The sequence below is a fragment of the Lepisma saccharinum genome, chromosome 7 (assembly GCF_977018435.1).
Source record: "Lepisma saccharinum chromosome 7, izLepSacc3.1, whole genome shotgun sequence".
Taxonomy (NCBI): domain Eukaryota; kingdom Metazoa; phylum Arthropoda; class Insecta; order Zygentoma; family Lepismatidae; genus Lepisma; species Lepisma saccharinum.
In genome coordinates this window covers 79,265,506-79,292,815 of record NC_139235.1, presented here as the reverse complement: position 1 = coordinate 79,292,815, position 27,310 = coordinate 79,265,506, and the positions used below count along the sequence as shown (strand labels likewise).

The 27,310-nt window shown below is 37.9% G+C and overlaps 1 protein-coding gene across 2 annotated transcripts in view; it reads right to left on the bottom strand.

Moving 5' to 3' along the window:
• Dnah3 (dynein heavy chain 3, axonemal) overlaps positions 1-27,310 on the bottom strand; it is a 266,334-nt gene that overhangs the window by 111,030 nt on the left and 127,994 nt on the right. For both annotated transcript variants that reach the window (XM_083125480.1, XM_083125481.1), the window contains exons 28-39: positions 23,691-23,892; positions 22,518-22,748; positions 20,558-20,708; positions 19,601-19,761; positions 16,567-16,842; positions 15,741-15,855; positions 13,762-13,979; positions 9,851-10,089; positions 8,443-8,626; positions 4,669-4,854; positions 3,791-4,017; positions 1,044-1,221 (exon numbers count right to left, since the gene is read on the bottom strand). In XM_083125480.1, the coding sequence (XP_082981606.1) occupies positions 1,044-1,221; positions 3,791-4,017; positions 4,669-4,854; positions 8,443-8,626; positions 9,851-10,089; positions 13,762-13,979; positions 15,741-15,855; positions 16,567-16,842; positions 19,601-19,761; positions 20,558-20,708; positions 22,518-22,748; positions 23,691-23,892 (2,368 nt within the window). The remainder of the gene's footprint in view (positions 1-1,043; positions 1,222-3,790; positions 4,018-4,668; positions 4,855-8,442; positions 8,627-9,850; positions 10,090-13,761; positions 13,980-15,740; positions 15,856-16,566; positions 16,843-19,600; positions 19,762-20,557; positions 20,709-22,517; positions 22,749-23,690; positions 23,893-27,310) is intronic.

The window sequence follows — 27,310 nt, the reverse complement described above, 5'->3', positions numbered from 1 at the left end:
TATAATGTACTAAATTTAGAGCTGAATCTCTGCTTGAAAGTTTCAAGTGCATAACCAGACATCAAGAAACTGTGTCAAGATTTGCAGGCAAATTCTTCTCACTAGAAACTCTGAGGATTTAAAATACAAAGTCCAAAATTGTACTTGATATCTTGCTTACAAAAAGAAGGATGCAGGCAGAGGAGATGGAATTTTTAAGGAGTATATTGGGGAAGAATAGAATATGGAATGAGGATATCCGACAAACAGTAGGGATGGTGAAGCTTCAGGACAGGATAGATAAGGCACAGATGAGATGGATTGGACACATGAAGAGGATGGATGCAGAAAGACTAACAGTAAGAGCTTACATGCACAAGGAGTGGGAATAAGGCCAAGGGGGAGACCAAAATGTCGGTGGAAAGAGCAGACAGCGGAGAGTGTTAGGAGAAGAGGACAAGATTGGAACACCGTGGAAAGAGATGAGTGGGGGAAGACCAGGAAATAATGGAGAGGCTTGACTTCTATGAAGACCCAGTCAGAGGCAGGAAACGGCGAAGGATGATGATGATGATGATTTTTGCTTACAAACTTAAATTTGTTCTTTACTTTTTTTTCAGTAACACGGGAAAAATATATGAAAATTAGTTTTTTATATACTTCTTAGCATACATGTGTTTCACATTTTAATATTTGTAACTAATGATAAAGATTGTAAACATAGTAACATCTAATAAAATAATAAAGGTAGGATTCTAATGTTTATTTGCTTACCATCTTTCCACATACAGCCTGAATAGCATTCTGCTCTATTGCAGATACATGCCTCAAACACCCCACCAATGAGGCAGCCAAAAAAAAAAATCCCCAAAATGCACTATTCGGAGAATATGCTGGGGGTACATTAGATATTTAGTTATGACTAAGGGGTACAATGAGAAAAAAATTTGAGAACCGCTGCAGGTGGAGGTGGGCTTACTCCCCCCCCCCCCTCCTCCTTTAAATTTTATTTACTTTGCAACCCTGATCACATGATAATTACATAATTTTTAAAAATATCATACCTCATCATAAATCCTGGGTTCCGCATTAGGATCCATGTAATTGCCAAAGAACAAACCTCTAATATGATCATCTTCTATGTCTGTAGCGTCCTCTGGAAGAAGATGTTCAAGCACTTGATCTACCTGTTGTCTAAGATTCTCGTAACAGCCTCTTTTGATAAGTTGAAAGAAGGTCTGCCTGAAGAGAGTACAATAAAAAGAAGATAATTTAAAATCTCCAAGAACAAGCTCTAATACCTGTCAATACAAATTATATTATAAATATGATGATAACTTTGCCGGCCCCCGTGGCTGAGTGGTTAGCACATTGTGCTACGATGCCAGGGTGTCCTGGGTTCGAATCCTGGCCTGGGCATGAATGTTTGCAAGTGTCCATTCATAAATTTCATCATATCATCACTCATCCTCATCTTCGCAAATTAGCCAAAAGTGGCACAAGAAGCGAAGCACAAAATAAAGCAAGTCAATCAATCAATGATGATAACTTTTCAGGAATTAATAATTTATTTAAAATTTGGATGAAAATGAGGATGAGAATGATGAAGGGACACTCACAAAGAACACGCATGGTCAGGCCAGGATTCAAAACTGTGACATTTGGCTCCATAGCATGCTGTACTATACTAACCAGTCTTCCATAGGGACTGGCTGGGTCTTTGGCTTTCAGTGCCAAAGCATTACCACTGAGCTATACCAAACTGATGTCGAACCTCCCCCAATTGCCACAACTTTGATTTGTATACGTTTTATAGTGTCCACTCAAGGTATACTGCAAATTTACATTGTTATTGGAACCAGCTGGACACATGAAAACTATTGCCATCTACCAGCAATAGAGGGAACTACCTAATTCAAATGAACACGTTCAATCCCCCTGGTTGTGCAACAATTTTCACGTAACATTTCAGCAAGTATTAATTAGGGCTGAGCAGATACAGATGTTGATGTATCGGTAGGGGCATGCATATTTCGTTTTTGACGAAAAAACGAAATTTGAAAAAACACATTGTAGTGTTAATTTTTCATGTTTTTGAAAGGTGTGAGATGCATTTTGTGACCATATTTTGTCACGAAATAATGCGAAATGAACTGCAAAAAGCGAAATTAACTCTTAAACACGAAATTCAGGGTTTATTCACCGATGCGACACCTTCAGAAGTCTGAATTATCCTGAGAGTTATGCAATTCCCGGAAAATTGATTAATTCTGCTGTTAATATTAGAGAAGCAAAATTGGACTCCTTTACACAGAAATAAACTTAATACTCTGATAACTACATAAATGTGCTATTAGAAGTGAAATGTTAATTCAGTGGATTAAGTGTAGTTTTTAAATCAAATTTAGGATTATATTCACAATTTCAAAACCAATATGTCTTTTTATATACCACTTTTCATTCATTTTTTCACCGCTATAACACCGATATTTTATTTTATTTACCGCTTTTGAACCCGAAATTGACTCAGATTTTGTACCGAAATTTTGCTTTTTTATTTACCAAAAATATGTGCCTCTATGTATCGGTAATGGCTGATGCCAATGGAACCAGTATTGATTAATCAATGGTAAGGACCAATACTTTTCCATTGTCTGGGAATCTCATGGAGTCAAACAAAAATACCACATGACAGTTTCATGGCAAATATGCTGAAAATTATGTAATGAATAGTTTTTCATTATTTTTGGCACCAGCATTCTAGGAGAAATGCGAAACATATTTAAATCACTCTCTTATGTCACGTGAAGTTATAACCTTTTAAAAGAAAACTTTGGTAGATTAGATTGATATGGTATATTACCCATTAAAAACTATATTTTAAAATTTATATATAACCTGACCTTCTTAAAATCGTTACAATATCCAAGCCAGCAACAGTAGAAATCAGTACTGGTATCAGTATCAAATCAAACTGGTATCGACTAAGCCCTAATATCCTGTGGGCAATAAGTCAGGTCAGTGGTTCTTAATCTTTGATTTTGCCAGAAACCACTTACTGATTTTGCCACAAACCACTTACTGATTTTGCCACAAACCACTTACTGATATTGCAACAAACCACTTACTGATTTTGCCACAAACAACTTAGTGATTTTGCCACAAACCACTTACTGATTTTGCCACAAACAACTTACTGATTTTGCCACAAACAACTTACTGATTTTGCCACAAACCATAACTGATTTTGCCACAAACCACTAACTGATTTTGCCACAAACCACTAACTGATTTTGCCACAAACTACTTACTGATTTTGCCACAAACCAATTACAAACACATTATGTTGTTGTGAACCCCATAAGGACTTGAACTCAACATCTCAATGAATGAATAAGTTGATTTATTTGCTTTACTTTTCTGCCAATTTTGCCTAAATGCGAAGATGAGAATGAGTGGTGATAAGACGAAATATATGAAGAGGCAATCACAAACATAAAAGGAGAGCTCAAAACACGAGCCTTACAGAAGATTATACTGGCTGTGGGTCAAACGTCTGAGCCTCATTAGTCTGCAAAATGCAGTCCAAGGTGTACTATGTGGAAGAGAGGTTCACATTCGGGTGTCTTCAAGAAGGGTCACGCTTTATACCGTCTCAATATTTGAAGTCCTAAGCACATCAAATATTTATTTACCTTGCTTATCACAGATCGTATATTACAATTACACAATACAACTTATTAGAACTCATATTTTTATCGCAACAAATAATGAAGTGATAAAGGAGACCAGAACTTTTGTCCAGCATTACCTATCATTATTATCTATGAGTCTATCATAGAAGACTCTATATGACTCATGTATCCACAAGCGAATCAACTTGTTCACTTCTTTCATGTGGGTGCTGGGAACAAGCAGAATTCCTCTGATGACCCTTGCAAAGTCCCGAAGGTTAAACACGTAATGAGATTTTGCCGGTGTGGGAAGAAACCGGGAGGTTGCAGATACATAGATGAACCTGGTTGCATCCACTAGCATCTGTGAAAAAAAAAACAACCAAAAATTAGTAGCAATAGGCAGGCTACAATAAGTGCACCAAATATTGATAATTTTATAACACACCTATAAATTATGTTGGAGAGCCGAAGTGGTCTATTCGGTAGGGCATCTGACTGGTACGCAGGAGATCCAGGTTCAATTCCCACGGTGGATGATCCAGCCTTCTAACATAAAGTGGTTCTGGGGCTCACCCAGCCTCATATCAATGAGCACCTGGGGGAAACCTTGAGGTTTAAAGGTGGCCGGAGTGTGGTGCTGATCACATCACCTCCAAAATGGCCCCGAGATCAAGAATGTGTGGGGCCTACACCCCTAATTGTGCCTACATAGCACGGTACTATATGGACGGGCAACTTTTCATTATAAATTATGTTGACTGCATCAGTAAAAATTACTTCAGTGTTACCAGTACACATGTTATCAGTGGAAACATTTAAATCTGCATGTACCACTAGATTTTTTTAACATTATAATAAACAACTCATTTTTCACTACTGGCACATTGATTGGAATTAAAATTTTAAGTGCAATAGCAATTAGGTTATTTCATCCCCAAGATAATACAGGCACTCTCTATTCAGAGCAAGCAAAAGTCAGTGCAAAAGCATTTAACATGTTGTTTGTACTTACCTTACTATGCCTCGCAATATCAGCTTCAAAACCTTTACTGAAATGCCAGTCCAGAATAGAAACAAATATTCTGCTCAAAGTATTGTCCCCAAATGCATCGATGCCATACAGGAAGAAGTGCCTGGTGAAGCGACTGGTAACGTCATTTCTTCCTCCTCCAGGTGGAGCCATAGCAGACAAAATATACTAGAAATAATCATGAAAAGAAGTGAATGATGATGTATTTACATGAAGAACAAAATGGTCTGATACATCATTGGCTGCGGTGGCTCAGTCGGTAACGCGTCTGACTACCATGCTAAAGGTCCCAGGTTCGATCCCTGGCCGGTTCAAATCCGGGAACTTTTCTAACGAAGGAAGCGGCCCAGGTGACCACCCAGCGTCGAATAACATGGGTACCTGGGGGAAACCCTGGGGGGTAAAGGCGGTCAGGGGCATGATGCTGATCACATCACCCCCACTCACGACCGGATCAAGAAAGTGTGGGGCGTTACCCCCACACCCCCTATATGCCTTCATGGCGTGGTGCTATGCACAGGGGACCACTTTACCTTTACCTTTTACCTTCATTTTTATATTATTTTAATGTTTTCTTCTAGTTAATAACAATGCTGTGCATTTATGCTGCCCCCATTAATTATATTTTCTGTTTACGACTGACCGCAGCAATAGATTACATCCTCTTGCTGCCAAGGATATATTCAAAGGCCCCCCAAAGGCTTACGAAGTCCAAATTTAAATAAACAAAATATTTCTTCATGTTGTATAATAATAAGGAATAGATTGTGCTAATACAGCTTTGGGTTGACAGTGTCTGTGAAAATTCACGCGTACCACTACTGCAAAGCACGTACTGAAATTAATGAGTCAAGTGATATTACTCAAAGTCAGAAACAACTACAGTAGAACCTCTAATTTATGTTTTTCAGGGGACCAAGCTAAAAAAACTTAAAATCCAGGATAATGTAAAATAGAGGAAACTTTCACGTGGCTGCTTAATACGTGCTATCGTGCTATAGCACATTACTCAATTTACTAAAATGAAAAGAAAGAAAGGGACAAATTTCATAGATTTAAGAAGTTTAATGAAACGCTGAATTGAAATGAAACTTCTCACGTTAAGAGGCTCAAAAATTTGCAGCATGCCATGTATTTCCCGCACGCTAAAGCTACAACGAACACCGGGCTATTGGCTTCATAGCACATTTTCGCCACCTCGCAGCACGCCGAATGCCCCTCGGTCGTATGGGGGAGGTAGGGTCTCAGCCAATCAGCTCGGGAAATCAGTCTGCTAGTGTGCTATACAGATCCACAGCACGATAAGTCATCTCAGTATAAGAAGAAAGTTTGCGGTTAGCTTTACAGAATCAGACACGAAATTTTTTTGCACGGTACATGGTCATGCATGTAGCATATGGAGCAGTCATTGTAAAGAATCAGTTGTGCTCTGTTGTTCCAAGCAGTGGCGTACGCGAGGCTGGGGCGAAGATATTGACTTTCGGATGAAAGCAGAAAAGAACTCTGAAACAAAAAAAGTGTTAAATGCAAACATGCCTTAAAATGATCTCCGATTACCATTTTTGTCTTTGAATAGCTTTTAAAATGAAGGTTTAAATCGGTGATTGCAAAATATTTTATAGTTTATTCCGGCCGTACGTAGAAAGCAACTATGTGATACAGACCTTTACACTTCCAGACACACCTGGGAAAATCCCTACATAAGCTAGCACTTTCAAGTGAGGGTATGTGAGTGTGTAGGGGGAAGGGGGTTATTGTAAATGCAAGAAACATCTACCTGTAACACACATCTTTGAAAAGTCACAAGCCGTTGCTCTTGGGACCATCAAGTGAATGTAAAACCGGGGAACGATAATTTGGGTTCCACTGTATTAATATTCTAGCAATGGTAATACATAATTTGCACCTTGTTACTTTTCCACATAAAATCCAGATCAGTCAACACATTTGTGCCACTGTAATGACAGCTATAAAATGCCACACTTACAGAAGTCCGTTTTTGGCATGACATAACCACCGGTGAACCTCATCCTTCACCTTGGTACCCATCTTGAACAAATCTTGTGATAACCAAGAGTTTTTATGATGTCCTATATAGCACTGTGTCCAATGTTCAGATAATTTACAATTTCTCATTCAGTTATCCTCCTGTCACTTTGAATAAGCTCGTCAATTCGATCCGTATTGTTGCACGTGGAAGCTGTTTTCTTCTGCGACTATGAGGCTTATCAGAAATGTCTGTGTTACCATCTCTATCAGATTTCACCCACCTTATCACTCTACTGTAACTCATGCAGGCATCTCCATAGAAGTTCTGTAAACGCTGATGAATTTCTGTAGCTCCAATGTTTTCACTAACAAGAAATTTCACTATAGCACGTTGACGAAATGAACTGTCTGTGGATGCCAATTTGTCCTACCGACAGCACTGACAGCGAAAGTGTGCATGCATCAGCATATGGTTCATGTGTTACGTTTGGGACGTTCGCTGGCTTAAACTGCTTGGCTGCAAGAGGATGTGTGTATGAAGAATGAAATAAATTACGCTCATTGCTCCTTACCAATATTTAATAGAATCGCACAAGTGAGGGGGGGGGGAGATCACGCACGAGCCAGCAAGATATCTAAACACTGACAATGATAAAACCCAAAGTGTCACCACTGTACCTGATTTCCTTCGCGGTTCCTCGGCTGAGTCACGACGTGGTGCTCTATCGGTTCATCGAAGGTGTCCTCAGTGGGTTCGCCCAAACCTTTTAAATGGACCGACTTAACACTGTCACTCGCAACACACTTCGTGCTTCGCTCCCTCGATCAAGACTCTTCCGGCAACCTCTCGTCACGCGGGGACTGCTGGCATTTTTGATTACACAGCATTTTATTTCCGGCTCATGACACATGCAATGGACAACAAATGGCTGTGGTTTCAACTGGTATGGTCAAGGTCTGAGAGTAATCGAACAAGACTCATGACTTTCAGTACGTGCCTTGTAATAATAATACGCATAAAAATAATGACCAGGCACTTTACTTTTTATCAGCAGGACCTAACAACCAATTTCGTATTCAGTAAATAATCCATTTCAAACCCTTTTTAAAATTAATGACTTGTTTCCAGATCGGAGTTTCTTATCTCATATTGGTACTTGAGTCAGACTCCATCCACTATGCAGGTATGATTCAAGGTCCTGGAAACACCCTGCATAGTTCTACATACGTGCCTGATTACCACCGCAGGGGTGCAGGCAGGATTTTTCTTTCAGAAGAGCCCAAACCTTCAATTACGTGTGCAGGAAATCTGTTAGGAATAAATGGTATTGAATAACAATGTACCTTTCACTATGTGTGACTATTGTATTCATAAATGTTTCCCAGAATATTATCGAACTCATGCCTGCGCGCTGGTCGACTTTTGATCTTGTCGCCTGTTGCGGGTCGTTTGTTGCTTCTGCACCAAGTACAAATGTAACAATGTACAAAACAGGAAGATATATATACACAAACATTACTTCCCTCCATACTATTAGAAAGTTGTTCTGGAACATATTAGCTGGTGGCTTTCCCTTGTCAACTAAACGTTACGTTTAGTTTATGTTTTATAATAAAATAAATTTCTTCCTTGGTCAGCATATTGAGTTCTTCATATCATGGAAACAAGGCTTAATGGTGTTATAATACCTAAGAGAGTACTCAATGCCCATGGATCTACTACTACAAGCTTCAGTCACTCATATCTGTGGTAAGAATTATACTTACAATGTCGACTAACTCCAGCTTGCTAGTGTCTTTCCTGTCATACCAATGGCCGTGGTCGACAAATTGTCTCAGGAGCTCAATGGGTGGTTGAGCCCCATACACCTCCTTTTGAGGCATACTCAAATCATCAACAAAGAGAAGGCATTTCTTTCCCATCGAAGGCCCATACACTCCTCTTCTACGCCTGCATAATAAAGTATCATAATTGTTACAAAAGACTGTAATAAGTTCTATTATATAAATGGTATACCAACATTTATCATTAGGGCTAACCCGATACAGATACAACTACAGGCTGGTGCACATTACATCTACCAACTTCAAATGACAACGGAAAGATGGGGGGAGTGCTTGTAGAATCTTTATATGGTTAAAAAATAAAAATATACACACAGGCATGTAATACAGTGTGTAATATGGACAACACAGACGTCAGTGCACCTTGAAAATAACATCATCTAAATGTCCTCCTTCTGCTTGGATGCACTGTTGATGCGGGAAGGCTTTCATGACGTGCATCTCAACATGTCCTGCATAATAGCACATATTTCACAGCGACTGACAGTTCACAACCTTACCTGTGACTCTCCACCGTCTCAGAATGCTGTGTGTCTCTGGAAGAGGTGAATGCCGAAACTTCATTGTTCCGCCGCAGTGTCTGGTGCCAGTTTGAATGAAGGCTTCCACCGCCACAATCCGCGCCTGCACCGGCAACGCTCCATTGTAAACTACAAAGGTCGGTCAAAAAGTAACGCACAATCCACTGTAGCTCGGGAATGGTAAGGACTAGAGAAATGAAATTTTGTAGGTAGAAGCATTGGTGCTTTGGTCCTTTTGAAATGTCACTCAAGGTATGATCCATGTGCTTCACTGCACTGCAGCCATCTTTGTTTCCATGACACGAATGCACGTTCGTAAAACTCTTGAGGTTGGTCTTTACACCACTTTTCACACACACAATGAGCTCATTGTCATTTCCAAACTGTTTCCCACGCAGATGAGCCTTCAGTCATCCAAGCAGATAGAAATCCGATGTTGCTAGGTCAGGACTGTATGGGGGTTGTGGCACCACATCCCAGATGGTGAACTGTCATGATTGCAGCATGCGGTCGTGCATTATCGTGATGCAACTTGTACATCCCGATTTGTTGAATTTTTCTTGACATGGAATTAGGTGTTGGGTAGGTGGTAAAGGATCAATGCTTCTACCTACAAAATTTAATTTCCCTAGTCCTTACCATTCCTGAGCTACAGTGGATTGTGCGATACTTTTTGACCAACCTTTGTAATTGCCTGACTCCCAACTCTCCACAGATGTAGATATGCCACACATGCACACCTACACTCTGGCAGGGTTGCCAACGCAAATTAGTAAATACAATTTGTGCCACCCTGTACAAGGACTTACCTATCTAGCTTAGACATGATAATATCTTGAGTTTGATTCGCCGAAGTTCTTGCAGAGAAATTCATGACATTTACAAGATACTTGTCCTTGGGCAAACCCAAAAGATAATTTAAAGTGATGGCTGACTTTCCGGTTCCGGTAGGACCCACAAACAGAATGGGTATTTCGTGGGCCAACATGAGCTCAAGGAAGTAAGCCTGGCAAGTTGAATCCGCTGTTGGGATAATTATTTCGCTGACCTGGAATGATAAATATTCACAGTAAAAATAATAGAAATTAAGATTAACATTTATGCTCATTTTTAGCATTAACCCTACAACACTACAGTGTTCCAATATTACAGTGTAACTAGCGCTATGTAAATTTTACGTACATAAAGGAATAGATTTTTAAAACAATTTCTACATAATGAAAACAAAATGACAATTCTTTCTGAACATTATTTTGTTTATTTTACTTATATTTGAGTTTTATTCTTCATTTTAAAACGTATAAACATGGTTTTACTCAACATAGAATATATTAAGAGAAGGTCTTCATTGACAAGCCCGTACATACATTAAGAATGAAGGCGAAAAGTTCAAACAATGAAAAGCAAACAATAATAATATTCATAATGCTGTAAATAAGGAACGAATGTAATTGTAAAGTCTTACAAGAAAATAGTGCATGGTTCTAAACTTTTGTTTTCAAAATTTAACTATCCAAATCAAATTTACAAATGTCAAAATTACACGTCTATTACTAGCACCATGTATTATTGACGTACAGAGTCCAACATAACGAACAAACTAAAGACATTCAATGCTTCCACCCCCATTACCACAGTGCTGCCTCGCGTCTGACAGAATGCCTGAGGCACTGCTAGGTGGAGGGGTGAGTGGGTGCAAGGTGGGAGGTAGGGGAGGGATTTGAGCACAAAGCATACGTAAATTTTACGTACGGTAGTATTCTAGGGTTAAGCCGATACCACTTTGAAATTATACTGATACCAATACACACAGTTTTACCAATTCCCACTGATACAGATTCAAATACTTAAAAATAGTAACAATTCAGAGCAGTTCAGAGTATTTATAAATTTTAATATTGCATCAATCTAGGATTGGTTGCTTTTTATATTATGAGTACATCAGCACGTAGCCTGTTTTTGTACATCACACAACATGGAACCCTAAGAAGAAAATAAAATATTTCTGTCAACTTCCCCACTCAGGTTATAAAACTAATACTGTAATAGGTTCCTTAACAAGAAATAAAACTATACTGTCTCCGAGGATAAAGCCTCGTAGTTAAAAGCTGAGGCTGTAAAGGGGAACTCAACACAAATAAGGACAAACATTAGGCAACACAACACCACAGGGGATTATACAGCTGAAAGACCAGGTGCCAGAGCCTTGTTAGCTTGCACAAATGCAGTTACCGGTGTGTACTACGTGGAAGTGAGATTGACTTTTGGATGCCTTCAGAGATTTAGCAGAGATTTGCTTTAAAACAATCATAATTTCACATGAGATATTCATTTAATCATGGAATCAATTTCTCCCCACATTGTTGTTGCAAATATGAAGAAAATTAGGGCCAATATTGTTGACAAGTATGACACGTCTCACATAGTTATCTCCTTATGGAAAACATTAATTTACACTTCTACCCTTTGCAGTATATACATCTTTCCATTACAGATCCATTATCAACTGCTCCCGGTTGCCTTTGCCCCATAACACAGAGAATTGCACTTATCAAGACTTCACTCTACAAGCACACTATTTACCATAGTGCTAACCCACCTCCGTAGTTTATCACGCAGAGGTCCCTAAACTACGGCACTCACTCTGTGTGTATTTCTATACATCCGTAAAAACTGCCTCACTCCATCGGGCCTTGTATCGAAGTATCTGTGAACCTGGGATTCTGAGGTATGAGAGACAGTAACAAGTCGGAACTGGTATTTATACCTCCGACAAACGACCCGCCCCCAACCACCGAGGCAAGATCCTATTGTTACCTTTCAAATGGGGAAGCCGTTGAGAAAACCCAACCGTTGGCTTCTCGGACTACCGAGCAAAAAGCAACCTAGGCAGAACATGTACACCGAAATACACTTTTACATAAATATTTCCCTTTTTGCAGCTGTGTGCGTAAAAGCCACACAGCAATATTTAGGCACTGCGAAAATGTCACATGACAATTTTGTAAACCCCACAAAATGCCCAGACTCTGAGTACTGGCTGATATCAGTGAGTACATTCTAATACTGATACCATCCGTTCAGCCCTAATTCACATAGGTTGATTGCATTTTAATCGATTTTTTTTTAAATCTTGAGCACATCAGGACATTGGCTATTTGTGTCCAACAAATAATATGGAAACAAGCTCCTTAATACATGAATTTTTGCCCGAAAAATTAGGTCCTTCTAAAATACAACCAGTGACTCAATAAGTAAAAACCATAAGTTACAACTGAAAAAGATATGAGGTTGTAAGGGCACTCGGGGGATACAAAAAAGACAAAAGCATAGAACGACACAGACAAGCCTAAACCTCACAGAGGCAAAGCATCAGAGTTTAGCCTTCAACTAAATGAAGAGAGTTTGAGTTTTTATTTTAAGTCCACTTTATGTACATATAGGCTAATCAGGACTGGTCCTACAGTAAAGTGAGATTCCATGTGGAGAGAGCAGGACTGAGCTAGTACTGATGTATCAGTGCTGGTCAATATCAGTGACAGGTACAAATTTAATTACAGATACCAGTAGACATCTTTTTTACAGAGTTCAGGAATCTTGCAGGGTCAGCAAAAACAAGATGTGACACTTTCGGCAATCAGTCTAAGTACACAAAGAATTATGCAAAATTTTCATTATTTTGGCAACAGCATTGCGAGGAGAAAGAATTTTCTGATTAAATAATTTTCTTATGTGAAGTTATGAATATTTTGAATTAAAATTGAGTGATATCAAGAGTCAGAATTAGTTTAAAATGAAGGTGCATTCAAGTTTGTGAGATGGCTGTTTACTCTTTGAAATGAAGGTTTCTTTGCAGGAAAGAAAACTGTGACAGGGGTAGAGGAAGGATTGCATGCCCGCTTGGATACATTATAGGCTCCCTGAAAGCAGACACTTGTCAAAGTGTTACACACTTTGAGAGATATGCTCATGATTGCACAACTGAAGGTTCTGTGTTCAAGTCACGGCCTGGGCATGAGTGTTCCTTTGTGTTCCCCTAATCATAAGTCATTGCCAAAGGCACATATTTTTGGTAAATAAAAGAGCAAAATTTCGGTACAAAAACAGTCAATTTCGGGTTCAAAAGCGGTAAATAAAATAAAAATTTCGCTGTTATAATGGTGAAAAAAAACGGTATATAAAATGACATTTTGGTTTTAAAAATGTGAATATAGCCCAAATTTGATTTAAAAACTGCACTTACTACACAAAATAAACATATCCCTTCTAATAGCACATTTATGTCGTTACCAGTATATTAAGTTTATACTTGTACAAAGGGGTCCATTTTTCCTTCTCAAATATTTACAGCAGAATTACTCCATTTTCCATAAATTGCATAATTCACAGGATAATTGTGACTTCAGAAAGTGTCACGTCGTTAAAAAAACACTAAATTTTGTGTTTAAGTGTCTATTTTGCAATTTGCCGTTCATTTTGCATTAATTCGTGACAAAACAGGGTAGGAAAATGCACCTCAAACCTTTCAGAAACATGAAAAATTAACATTACAAAGTGTTATTTCACATTTCGTGTTTTCGTCAAAAACGAAATATGCATGCCTCTAGTCATTGTCATTGCCAAAATTAGCCTAAAGAGGCAGAAAAGCAATGCAAAATAATAAAAATACAAATAGTCATTTTGTGCAAAGAAATAATTAGAACATAATGATGAACCTTACCTTAGCATTTGGAGGAGGCGGCTTGTCATTCTTTTCCAAAGTTTCTATCCACAAGACCCATGTACTGTTTTTCTTGTCATAAAAGTAGTCAAATATTGTTCCTCTCTCGCCGAATAGTTGTTGTTTGGTGATTTTAAAATTCTTAGGTTTTGGATACGTCTTGTTATCTCCATAAATAAGAGGACGGAAGAAAGCATCGAATTTTACCTTCCCATCATCTGGGAAGCAAGAAAGAATCTCTTAAAATATTGCGAAAAGATACTTTAAGGGAATGAGGTACAGTTTCGCACAAGGTTCTTCAATTCAGCCATAGTGTGCCTGAATATAAAAAATAGCCTCCTTATTTTAAATAGCCACTATCTGGCTTAAGAATTGTCATAAAGATCTGCTTGTATCTTTCAAATAAGGTGACATTTATATTCTAAAATACATTTCGGGGGAAAGTGAGCCAATACCAATTTGAGCCGATACCTGTACCGAAACCGGTGCATGAAAATTGTAACAATATATTTTTTTTAAAATTCTGTTTATTATTAGCAGGTGAGTATTTCACTGTTATTATAAGCATCAAATTACCACAGTTTTGCTTCAAAACATTCAAGAATTGCATCAGAATATTAAAAAACTTGTTACATAATCACAAAATGCTGTTTTTTACACAATATTGATACAAAGTAAATGTACACTTTGAATTTTGCGTAACTTCCACGAAAGTGTCATGTGAAATTCTTGTGGACCAAAATGCCAGGAAAGTACAGGCTGGTGTTGGTAAATAAAATTCAACCAATACTCTTCAATACCGATATCACTGGTATCGATACATCGGCCTCAATATCGGCTCGACCCTATTAAAATTAAAATCCACAAAAGTGTTCAGATGTCCATGTATTTCTTATGCAGAATGGAACATTTTGGCTTCTCTAGTCTGACATTATTGTCTTCAACCTTTTTTCTTTCAATTCAAGTGCTTTGTGCAGTTCTATTATGTAAAATGTTCCCACAGTATACAGAACAGTAATCCCTACAAAGTGACTGGTAACATTCTAGTTTCCATATAGCACCAGGCCACGTAGATCTCCTTTGCACTCTGTGAAGGAAACTGTACCTCTCATACACAAGATATGAATTTTATCCCATTTGCAATCAACTGATGTCCATAAAGCATACTAAAGCTACACCAAAATAAAATGTTCATGGTAAACTGCATATATATAATGCACCAACAACAGACAGAACTAATATCCGTAAAACTGTACTTACAGTGACTAACTTCTTAACCACTCAATGTTTTGACACATTCCACATGTCTATTTCTTACGAATTAAAATGAAACAATTTCATCTATTCAGCATTCAGTCTGTCACGATTAGCCAAAAGTGCGATAAAAATAGTTTTACTATACAAAAAAAATGCAAATACACATTATTATAGTAAGTATAGTAAGTATTGCTGAAAGCGAATCCAGCAGATAGATTAATTAATTAACAATTTCTGTAGTTGAAGAGTAAATTTGAACAATAACGCAAACTGGTCCAGCTGAAAAAATTATCATGGTAGAGCGACCTCTGCAATGTACAGTGGGATGCAAAAGCATTTCTTGGCAAATTGTCCACGACTATTTTCTTTAATTTTTCTCCTGCATCCTACATGGTTTTAAGTTAAGAATTTTCATGCATGCTGGTGCAGATGTTGTTTAGTATTTTCATTCAATTCAATGCATAAAACACAGTGAATACAAACATTGTGATGGACAATTTACTTGGTAATACTTATGCATCCCACTCTACCATGCTACAAAGCAAGGGGTCTTGGGTTCGAATCCTGTGAAAGGGATAAACATTGTACTGGGTATGTTCCTCCATTTAATTCATTAAATCATCGGCTCAATTAACCAAGAGAGATAAAAACGTGCTGCTAAACAACCGAAGTACAAACAAAAAAAACAACATGTTCTCTCAACTAGGTATTACGTCCATTACCTGACATGGCAGATCCTAGACCCCAGTAAAGGCAGAAGATGAAGATGCACTGCAGCCAAACGGTGCTCACTTGCTGTTCCTCTTCAAGGAAGGAGGTGAAGAGCCTCGTAAAGGACTGTACAAAAACAAAAGTTGTGGTTGTAGATATCTATGTAATGTATGTGAAGAAAACTATCATCAAAACGAATCTGCAACATGGCTACTCTTGTAAAATGAAGAACATTCATACAGATTTTCCAGGATAAACTTCCCAAGTTTCAAGACTTATCAAGTTTCCTGTTATTTATCAGAACATTAACTAACTCTCTAGTCTCCTTAAACCTGAAGGTTTACGGCTGCACCAACACAAGCCTTCCATTTCTCCCTATCCTGGGCAAGATCAATCCAATCTTTTCCAACCTTACTGATTTCCTTTAGGTCCATCTCAACGTTATTCCTCCATCTTCGTCTTGGCTTTCCTACAAGTCTCTACCATCAGGTTTCTCAACAAGAATCCTGAAAACTCTTCTTCCCAACAGAACATATAATATTTATTGCAAAAAAAAGTTCCAAAGTTGCTAAGCATATCTTACATAAAGTAAAATAAAATAAATTTAAAATTAGCCGATACTGATTAGTGTTGAAAGTAGTGGGAAATTTAAGTTGGAATTTTAATCACTACTACTTTTACCAATACTTTTACATATTTATGATAAAACAAAATAGCGACTTAACTGTATTTACAGGTATAAGACAACATATTGTGACATAACTACTTTTTTTTTAATAGATGGGTAATAAATTCTGATTTTCTTTAGTAAGAAGATTAATTCACTCTGAAACTTACGTGAAAAATGTGAATATTAGAAATAAGGAGGAAGAATTGGCCGCCAATTTCCAAAAATTCAAAAATTGGTGGAATGAGCCACTCAATAAGTTCATCCAATAGTTCGTGCTGTTCCACTATCAGCTTCTTTCTTAGGTACACCAGGTACGACTGCCAAAATGGTTCCCAACCCAACTGAGCTGGTTCCATATAGATCATGCCGCAACGAGAAACAGTAGCAGGGGATGCCTGCTCTAGATCAGCTGGCTCAAATACCAGGTTCATCTGATTGGACATCTGGAAAAAAAATACATGAAAATATTATTATATGCAGATGATCTATTTTGAGCTCCCAGATGGTTAGGGCTCTAACTTTTGGTGTGGACTGTTCCAGGATGTATTGCTCCTTGGTGCAACAGCCCTTGAAGGTCAGGGGCCTACCTACTGTAACAGCGATGACGTGTTTTCATCATATTAGGCCAGTTTACATCATTCTGCTACATCACGCTAAATTTCCCGTCAGGAAATTCCCCATCCAGTAAAACTTCCCTCTAGGGTATTTTTCTCGATGTGCTGGATTACCAGCAGAGGTCTCTGTAATTGTCTCACAACTTCCTCCTTCTGGGTCGTGCAGCAGAAATAACATGAGCTTTCAGCATTCAGCATTTGGTATCAAGCATTCAACATCCAGCGATTCAACATTCAGCATTCAAGCATTCAGCATTTTAACATTCAGCATTCTGCATCAAGCTTTTGAACATTCCTTCCTCATCGAGTTATCAGACCAGCAGTATCAAACTCAATTTACTTCCAGATCTTTTCCTTGTCGAGTGATTTCTCACGATCGTAACAACTTGGACATTCCGTTTCAGAAACTTAACATTACGTACGGGACCTTGAGTGTTGAGTAGAAGTACTACGTTCTTTTCTTATCCTACAAATCTTACCGAACCTACAGTAATTGCCTTGAGAATTGGGAAACATAAGTTTTTGAGAATAGACATTGTTCTGCTGATATTGGAGAGAGAATTATCGTTGCAATCATAAGACTGCCCCAGCACAGGTAGGATGTCATCCAACCAGTTGCAGGTGACGATGGTCAACACAGTGAACTCCCAGTTATTGTTGTAGGTTTCCACGATTGGGTTATGCTACTCATTCAATGGTGGGTGGCCACCAGTCTCATACACTGGTCGAAATCTCAGGAGAAAAGTTGTTAAGTTGCTCAGGAAACTAAAACAAACATGCATCCCATAGCCCGAGCCTAAAGACTGACCCTTAAGACCTCACAGCCATGGTGAAGGACAGATTATATTGCTGGTGAGAGCTCAAATGTCGATGTTGCTCCAGCATCACAAAGGACAATTGGGGGGCAACTTTTAACAGACGCGGTCTCGAAAGTCAGAATACAGCAAAGATGTGACTCAATACGCTAAACCAATGAACTAATAAAATCTGTTTGTCTACTCTTTGGTGCTACAGTAAAACCTCGTTAATCCAGACCCCAATAAGCCAGACTTCGCTTAATCCGGACAGGCAAAAGGGGAAAAAAAATCATAATGCAAGGTTTTAAACGTGGCTAGAAGTCAACAAGAGAACTTCTCAAAGAAAAGGCAGTCAACCACTGATGAAATTCTGTTTCTAGCAGACTTTGTACTATACTGTATAGTGTATTTAGGCCTATGCCCTTTAAATACACCATAATAAACGTGTTTTGTTGCTATAAACAGAGTTTTAATGCACTTTCTACTGTTCACTTAGGTTATTTCAGTTAATCTGGACTTTCGTTAAGCCGGTCAACATATCCCCCCGATTTGTCTGGATTAACGAGGTTTTACTGTATTTGTCTTGATATGTGTTTCATTTTAACCAACATTAAGGGAGTACAACTTTCTTCACAAAGTGTGAAGCTCCAGATGAGAAGAAAATCTATGCAACCTTGTGTCGGACAATTTTACATGGATGTTCAGTGGTCATAGTGGAGGGATACAGGAGGGGGGTATCTCCACTTAGGTAAATTTACACAAAGCATTCTCCAGCTGTTTCACTGACATAATGTTAAACCATACGAGAATGCCCTCAAAAAGTGCTTAAGGCTTGAGCAAATATCACTCCACCTAACAATTTTTCCATTTCAACCACGATGGGTGCTTATGGAAGTGTTTCATTCCTGTACTCTAGGAATATGTTATTTATTTAATTTAACATAACAGAAAGAATAAAAAGTTGAAGAAGTACTTGATTTGCAAAAAAAGGCAAGAAACAAAACTGCTGATTAGAAAATTTTAAGGTAAAGAGGAAATGTTCTTATGCTCCGTAAGAAATACATGGGAGCCTAAACACACTTGATGATGTAACTTCTAAAAGTCTTTATCTAGCTTAATTATCAACATAAAGAGCTACTTGCAACTGTTGCATGAGAAGAAACACATACTCCAGAGTACAACGGAGGTCTCTTTATAAAATACTCAATCACACTTCAACAGAAGTGCACCCCATATCCTTAAGCAAGCTGTGCAAGATATTAAACTTTCACTTTGTAATGTCTCAAATCTGTACATCACAAATATGAATTACAATAATATTGTGAAGGAAAAAGTCCAGAATATGACTGAAGTTAGTAGATTAAGTACAAGGAATAAATGATTTACTTTCCAATGCAAGGAACATTTAACAAAAAAATTAACTTCCATGTTGTAAAATTAGACAAATAAAAGTATTATAAAGCAATAATACATACACATAAACACTCTGGGACTCGCCAATGTCGCAGAGGTAGTGTTGTTGCCTTGTAAACAAGGTGTCCCAGGTTCGATACCTGCTGGAGATATATAGTGGTTCGGATCCCACTTAAAACCGTAGGTCCAGTCCCAAATCAATCAAACATAAACTCTCTATAACTGTGCTTCATCTATACTTATGACCATTTATGTCAGAATTGATTGCAAAGTTAGTTGAACTTCGAACTATGAGTGAGTTTGTGAGATTATTCATTGCCATCAATTTTACAAGCCTTGACCTACAGATTCTTCTTTTCGTCATGGTTATTACTCACAGTTATCACTTCCCCAGACATAAGACACAACTTCTTATTGTCATCCAACACAGTATTCATGCTCTCAATCCAAACAGCATCCACGGGGCCATCAAAGAGAATCCATTGTCTGTCCTTAAGTGGACTGATTGCCATATCTCTGAAAGTGGTTGCCAATACACCTGAAAATAATAATAAACAATAGGAATGAGAAAATGCCACTTTTTGATACTCTTACCAAATTATAACAAATCAAATTACTTCAGATTAAAATTTTAGTATGTAACTTTTCAATTGAAACCATGTCATAGCAATTTTGCAAACACCACTAGACACTTTGACTGCAAAATGCATCCTCCCTATAGCCCTGAGCTCTCACCCTGGGTGGTCTGGACAACTTAATGAGGAGCCAGCCCCCGTGGTTAGCACATCGCACAATGGGGGTCCCAGGTTCATATCCCAGCCTGGGCATGGATGTTTGTGAGTGTCAATTCATCAATTTCTTCATGTCATCACTTCTTCATGTCATCACTCATTCCAATCTTCACAAATTAGCCAAAAGTGGCACAAAAAGTGAAGTAAAATAAAGCAAATCAATCAATCAATTTATTGAGGAGTTGGGACGTCAATGTTTAGACAGCAATGAGGAAGTGGAGCATTTCTCATGCAATTGGCATTGACACCAACAACCATTTTTCTATGCCACTGGCATTAAAAAATTACCAATTCAGTGACACAAGCACCTTGACTGTAGTGGACTGTACACAGAAAAATAATTCATTTATATTTTTGCAATATTTTTATGTAATAAAAAGTTAAGAGTAAAATTTCAGAATATATTGTTTTACTATTGTATCTCCTTGTCTGCAAAGAATACATTCATGCCTAAGATTAAATAAAATCACTAATTTCTTAGATATGAGTTCAAAGTTCAGCCATCTAATACTAAATATAACATTAAAAAACAAACATACTCACCATCTGACCATTCGTGTGAAACAGGATCAAACTGGCCATATAATTGTCCCAAAGTTATGGATTTGGGGTTTATAATTTTATATTGAACTCTGAATTCTTTCATTTTAGATTTCTTATTCGCATAGATGTCACCAAGCGCATCGGCCAAAACCTGCAAATAAATATGTAATTTCAGCATAGTGCATGTACTTGATTCTACTCAGAAATGTCTACATTGTCTACAAGGTCAAGACGAAGATGAAATGACAATGTTAAGATGTACTTGAAGGAAACCAAGAGTGTCCCGGATAGGAACAGACTTGGGTTACTGCAGGGGGAAAAAATTGGGTTTAGGAGTGCCAGGGAGTCAGCTAGATGGTTAGTACTGTTATTTTCTAATATGCTTGAACTGTTTCCACTCATAAGTTAGATATGGTCCGACATTGATGTATAGATTTTGCTCTTCTGCTCATAAGTTGAACCTCATCTGACATGGCAACAAATGTCTCTAAAGCTGATTTGTTAAGACTGAGTCCAACTCAAGAACACTCAGCACACTCTGTCAGCACTCACTGAAACTAAATTCACATTTGGCTGCATTTGGTATCTTGTTGAACTGCATGTGTGTATTATTTTGGTAAGTTTTCAGTTTTTGCTTTAATCTAATTATTGTGAAAAACTCCGACTGTGATGTTTATATCAATAGAAATGTGTTGTTCTTTTGTGAAATTTGTTCAGATAAATTATAGACAGTGTTCTGCAGAATGTGTTGAAAGATCCCATACGATATTAAAATACAGAATATATTGAAGGTATAATAATATATAAAATATATTGAAAGTAAACATATTTTTAGTTATTTAAACTCAACACACTAATAATTTTAAGTTTCTTTCTAAAAATGCAGAAAAAAATTGCAAGCTGTGTGTGTGGGGGGGGAGGGAGGTTTATGATTTTTTTTTCCGAATGGAAATGGTTAATGTAGTGTGCCTACAACACGACATGAACCCAGTGGCAATTTCGTGAATCAACCAATTGTACTGCTTAATCATTGGTGGCTTTTACATCTAAGTACCTGGTGTACCTGGTAAAGTAATGAATGATGAAGCTTAACGATTAATCACCAATCATCAACACAATTACATAATTTCTGCCGAAAACATAGGTAACTTGTTTTAGCATAACATTTTCAGTTGATCTTATGGTATAATTTTTCAATTTTTAGAAGCAAAGTCTTGAAATATGATGAAAGCAACAACAGAAATGTATTATTTTTAACTATTCTATTGAAGCAAATTGTCTGACTGCAATGCAGAGGACCAAGGTTTGATTCCCACAGTGAGTGTTTTTGCACCTAGCCTCTAATCAATGGGTACTTGGGTGCAACTCTGACGGATAAAGGCAGCCAGAGCATGGTGCTTGCAGTCTAAGGCATCAGGCTTTCGGCTCGGGCTACAGGATGCACGCTTGTATGAGTCTCCTGGGGTAGAAACGTAACAACTTTTCTCCTGAGATTTTGGCCAGGATATGGGACTGGTGACCATCCACCATCGTGAAGAAATCGAGGAGCCATTAATGAGTAGCATAACCTGGCCATGTGAAACTACAACAATGACTGGGGGTTTGTCGTGCTGACCACACGTCATCCCGTAACTGATTGGATGATCACCCACCTCTGCTGAGGCAAGCATGAGTGAGACCCGAGGCAAGCGTGAGTGAGACCCGAGGCAAGCATGAGTGAGACCCTAGCCTACAAGGGCTGTTGCTTCGTGGGTTATTGTTTATTTTTTACATCACCTCCACAAATGGATGAAACTGAGAATGTGCAGAGCCCAACCTCAACATCAATCCACATATGCCTTCATGACATGCAACAATGTGCAGGGTTGGGGGGAGAGATCTTGATTGTTACCTTACGGTAGCAAATAATTCCATGATTCAAACACTACCCACAGCACACCTACATTCTTAACATCATTACCTGGTAGGAGCATGATTTTCCAGCCAAAGGTTTGCCAACAATCATAAGCCCATGCCTTACGAGAATCATCTCATACAACTGTAGGCATTTGTCCACATACCACGGCGTTGCTTGCAAGTTCTTCTTCTCCATGTTGGCCCGAATAGCATCAAGGAGCTCGTCTCTGTCAGGCTGGAAAATGTCTGTTCCAGGAAACAAATCTGATGTAATGCCTTGAAACAATGGGATATCCTACAAAACAAATGGCAAATTATAGTATTGAAGTATGCTACTTAACCACTACGATGATATATCCTACTGGATGCTTGTAACAAGTACCAACAGTTTACCTTTGTTTTCCAATTCTTGTTTTGTAAAAATTAGGGAATTACCACTAAGACATTTTTGCTAATATACATAAAGTATCAATAAGAGTTAATACAGAGAGCAATAACAGATATTCTCGAATATTCTGCCAATTCAATATAGAACTGCAAACATACCATGGAGATCCTCTAGTTGATTAACCTCTTTAATTACTGCCAACTTACGTGGCAGAGTGGTTAGTACATTACGCGAAGATGGTAGATGTCCCTGGTTCGGATCCTAACCTGGGCATCGGTGATATTTGTGAGTGTTCCTTCATCAATCTTCATCATTTCATCACTCACCTTCACGATTAGCCAAAAGTGGCAGAAAATCGAAGAAGAAAGAACAAAATCAATCAATCCTTAATTACTATGTATAACTAGGTGGCTAAATGGATTTTGCCTTAGAAAATTTAACTCTGTATTTTGACATTAACATTACGAAATAATTGCATAATAGCTCTTTCCTCAAAAAAACAAACAAAATGGCATAATTTTGCACTAAATTATATAATATTTTTAAATTAATGGATTGGTAAAATTAGTGGTAATTTTACTGATAAAACTAATACACTGATAAGTTTATATCGGCCAATACCAACAGAGTATTGAACAATCTCTCCTATCCCTAGTTCTTATAAAATTCTGCATTACTGTATATATCAATTTCAGTTGACTGGTTACAGGGCTTTTCTGATGGCATAATTTCTCAATTATCTTCTCGTAGTCAAGGAGTTCTTGGTTAGATTTCTGAGAAAAACACAATTAGCCTATCCGAGCATAAATGGTCCTAAAACAAAACAAAATTTCACTATTTTAACCTTACCTCAGCCAAGAATTTGGGCATATTAACATCAATAATTGCTCGAAGAACAATTTCAAATTCATCTTGTGTAGGATATACAAGTTTCAGGCTTGCTGAGGCAAGAAGAACACTGTTGACAGCTCGCATCCCATAGTCATAATGATGTTGCGAAGACAGCTGTTCCGAGCAAAGTTTATAGACATCAACAATTTTGCCTGACAAACTGGAAAAAAAAATAGAATTAGATCCTTTTGTATTAATGCAGCCTGCATGGATATATAAATCACAATCAAAAGGTTTCCTTTATACAGAAATCAAAATCAAATGTACACTGCTTCTGTATATATGTTATGCCCTACTGCTCTGAGGTAGCAGTGTGTGCAGGCCCATCAGACTGATGGGAAATGTATCAGCAACTACAATCAAAGATGGCTACCCCCTTGTAAGCATACACAAGAAAGGAGCAGCTAGGAGTTTTCTATTTTGGGGGCAGTGGGGGTAAAACCAGCAGACATTTGAGGATGAAGATGCAGTATAGGAGCATGTGTAGATCATTGCAACAGGTTTATGAGAAAGTTTAAAAAAGGGTGTTGAATTCGATTGATAAAGCTTCTTACTTCAGCTGGCCTTAGATTGTGACTATTCCTAAAGTTGCATCTGCAGTGGAATGAGTGATATGAGAAAACCAGCAGTTCACAATCGGACAGGTGGCAGATGAAATTGACAAAGTCTTCGTATCGTATCATGCCAAAGGTGCGAGTTGAACCCGGGACCCCTGGCGTGATAGCACAATAGACTAATCACTATGCCAAGGGGTCTGGCTGAATCACTGGAAGTAACTTATTACAAGAATATTACACCGGCAACCTTCAGTGCATCTTTAAAACTCCGTTGACACGGGAATCGACAAGAAATCAGTTGAAATAACGTAACGTCAGCCTTATGCAAAAAGCACGGTTAACAACAGAACAGAACTTGCTCAACGGCTTTAACAATCGGAAATTTGAATCCCCTTTAAATAGATCGCGTTAACAGATCTCCCTCTCAGTTGCAGTCCGAAAGTTATAGAGTAAACAGTTATTGTCTCCAATTTATTGTCGGATTATTGATTGATACAAAAGAGAGTTACAGCGAGAAGTGGTGCACTATCAAAGTTTTATTTCAGGACCATGCCTTATCATTCAAATCAGCGGAGACGATCATCTAAACAGGAATCTACAGGTAAACGAACATCCCTTATTTATCATGACCCTGTCATATCCAGTACATAGAAGTGTTAAACAGTGAATGTTGTTCGTGTTTTTCTTATTTCTCAGGGGTGAGTCCCCTTACATATAAAAGGTATCTCTTGTATAAGCTAGTTGCTTTAGGCTGGCACAGCCTAAGTTCGATCCCAAAAACCTGCAGGGGTTTCATATGGTATGACTCATCATGACATTCATAATGTACCACAGTACTACAAAGTGTTTGCTAGGTGGGCATCAAATTAACTCAAGCTCAGTTTGAAAGAATATCAGGTGGATCTTTGTGGAATACTGTTATGGTGTTACAAAGCTGAAGATTGCATAGTCAATGGTGTTACAAAGCTGAAGATTGCATAGTCAATGGTGACAAAAGCTGGATCCGCTACTTTCAGCCAAAAACTAAGAGAGCCACAAGGAGTGACGACATTCTTCCTCGTCGAAAGCAACAGCCGACCTCCATGGTGGAGTGGTTAGTGCAGTGCACCACACCACCAGGAGTCCCGGGTTCGAATGACGACCTGGATATGGGTGTTCTTCGTGAGCCTTCATCAATTTGATCACATTATCAACCATCCTCATTATGACCAATCAAGGATTGGGCATACATCCCCAAATACAAACATAAACACCACACTACTCCACTCAAGTACAAGGCTCATTGCTACCATGGCCAAAATGCCATGGGAAGACATTTTGTTTATTATTGCTACAAGCGGAAATCAAAGGTAATGCCCAAAAACCATGAGAACCAGCTTAAAATCAAGTAAATGTTGCAATTCTCAGCAAAATAAGTCATTATCACCATGCATAAGTAATTTTTCATGCATGAGCACCATGTGCTATAACTTACACATTAGACGAAATTTTTATTTGTTCACGCATTTTCAAGATAACATTTGCGTAGGGGCAGAATAACACCCTTATCTTGAAAATACCATGCACTTAATTCAGTTAGCAAAATATGCATCAAAAGCCCCAAAAATCGATGTTTCTTGATAAAAAGAATCGAGAACTTAAAAAGTCACTGTTAAAGCCTGACACCTGGTGACCAGACTTGTAACTACTTGATCCAAGCTACATGTGACCTCAGCCAGCCAATGGGAGGCATCCCAAGCTATGACTTAATGAGGAAAGTAGCAAATTCCTTTATTATGGTGTGAGGTTGTCCCTCGCATAGGGTGACCAGACACATACATGTAAAGAAGAGGACAGAGCATGGTGAAAAAGGAGGACAAAGTCATAAAAAAGAGGGCACTGCAAAATATGGCAACTCATTTGCCATTACTCATAATTAGGGACGTGAATTTTTTGTTTTATTTTCAACTGAATTTTGATGTTATTTTTTACTGCAATTCGGTATTACTTTTCGCAGTTTAGGGCAAAATTCGGTGTTAATAATTTAAAATATGTTATTTTTACATGCATATTTACTGTTCCTTCTATGATTAAGATTTTCACATTGCTTTAGTTCTGGAAAATTGAGGCAAATTTTAGTTTTAATGACAAAAAAAAATAAATTAAGGCTTACCTTTGTTATGAATTACCAAATTTCTTCCATTTGGAAAACTATTTCGTCTCATCAGCCAGTAAATAAGAAATGTTTATTGAAAGATATCACCCAAATCTTTGAAAATAGTCATACATATAACTTTCTCCAACAATGCCAGGAAAATCCATCTGCGACCTCAAATTGGGCGTTTTGTATGCACACTCACATACACAACCCCTCCCCCGAAACACAAAAGGTGTATCTCCCTGAAAATTTTCCCGTTCCTAATCAATTTCCCTTCTGGGAAGATCCCCCCGCCCCGAGCAAATTCTATTTCAGGAAGAGGTTAAATAGCCTACTGTCAGTCATATCTGTGCCAAACTGCAATAATGAAGCGTGACAATTTCGATTTAATCGAACTTTCACCAGCTAGACTAGAAACGACAGATCAAATAGCACTTCAAGTAGTACTTTTTGAACAAAAGAAGTGTTATCCCTAGTTTATATTGCATATTTTGCGACGTTTTTCGTATTAAAGTGCAAAATTTGGTGTTATTCTGAAAAATTGCATAATTCGAGTTATTTTGCGATTCTGAAACACCGAAAACTTGCCTCCTTAATTTACCCAAACCATTTTAGACACTTTATTGTGCTTTCTTGAACTTTTCGGTGTTATCGTTAAAACGAAAACTTCACGTCCCTACTCATAATTTAATCAATATAAATCTGATGATATTTAAATAATTTCCTATTACCTTTAAGCAACGAAAGCAATCTTCTAATTGTATTATTTAGCACAGGACAATCATAATTAAGAATATCTATACTTTGAAGAACATAATGTTACTCTTTTTACAATTCTTGGATATTAGAATGCAATATCACCATAAGTAAATGCAAATGTGACA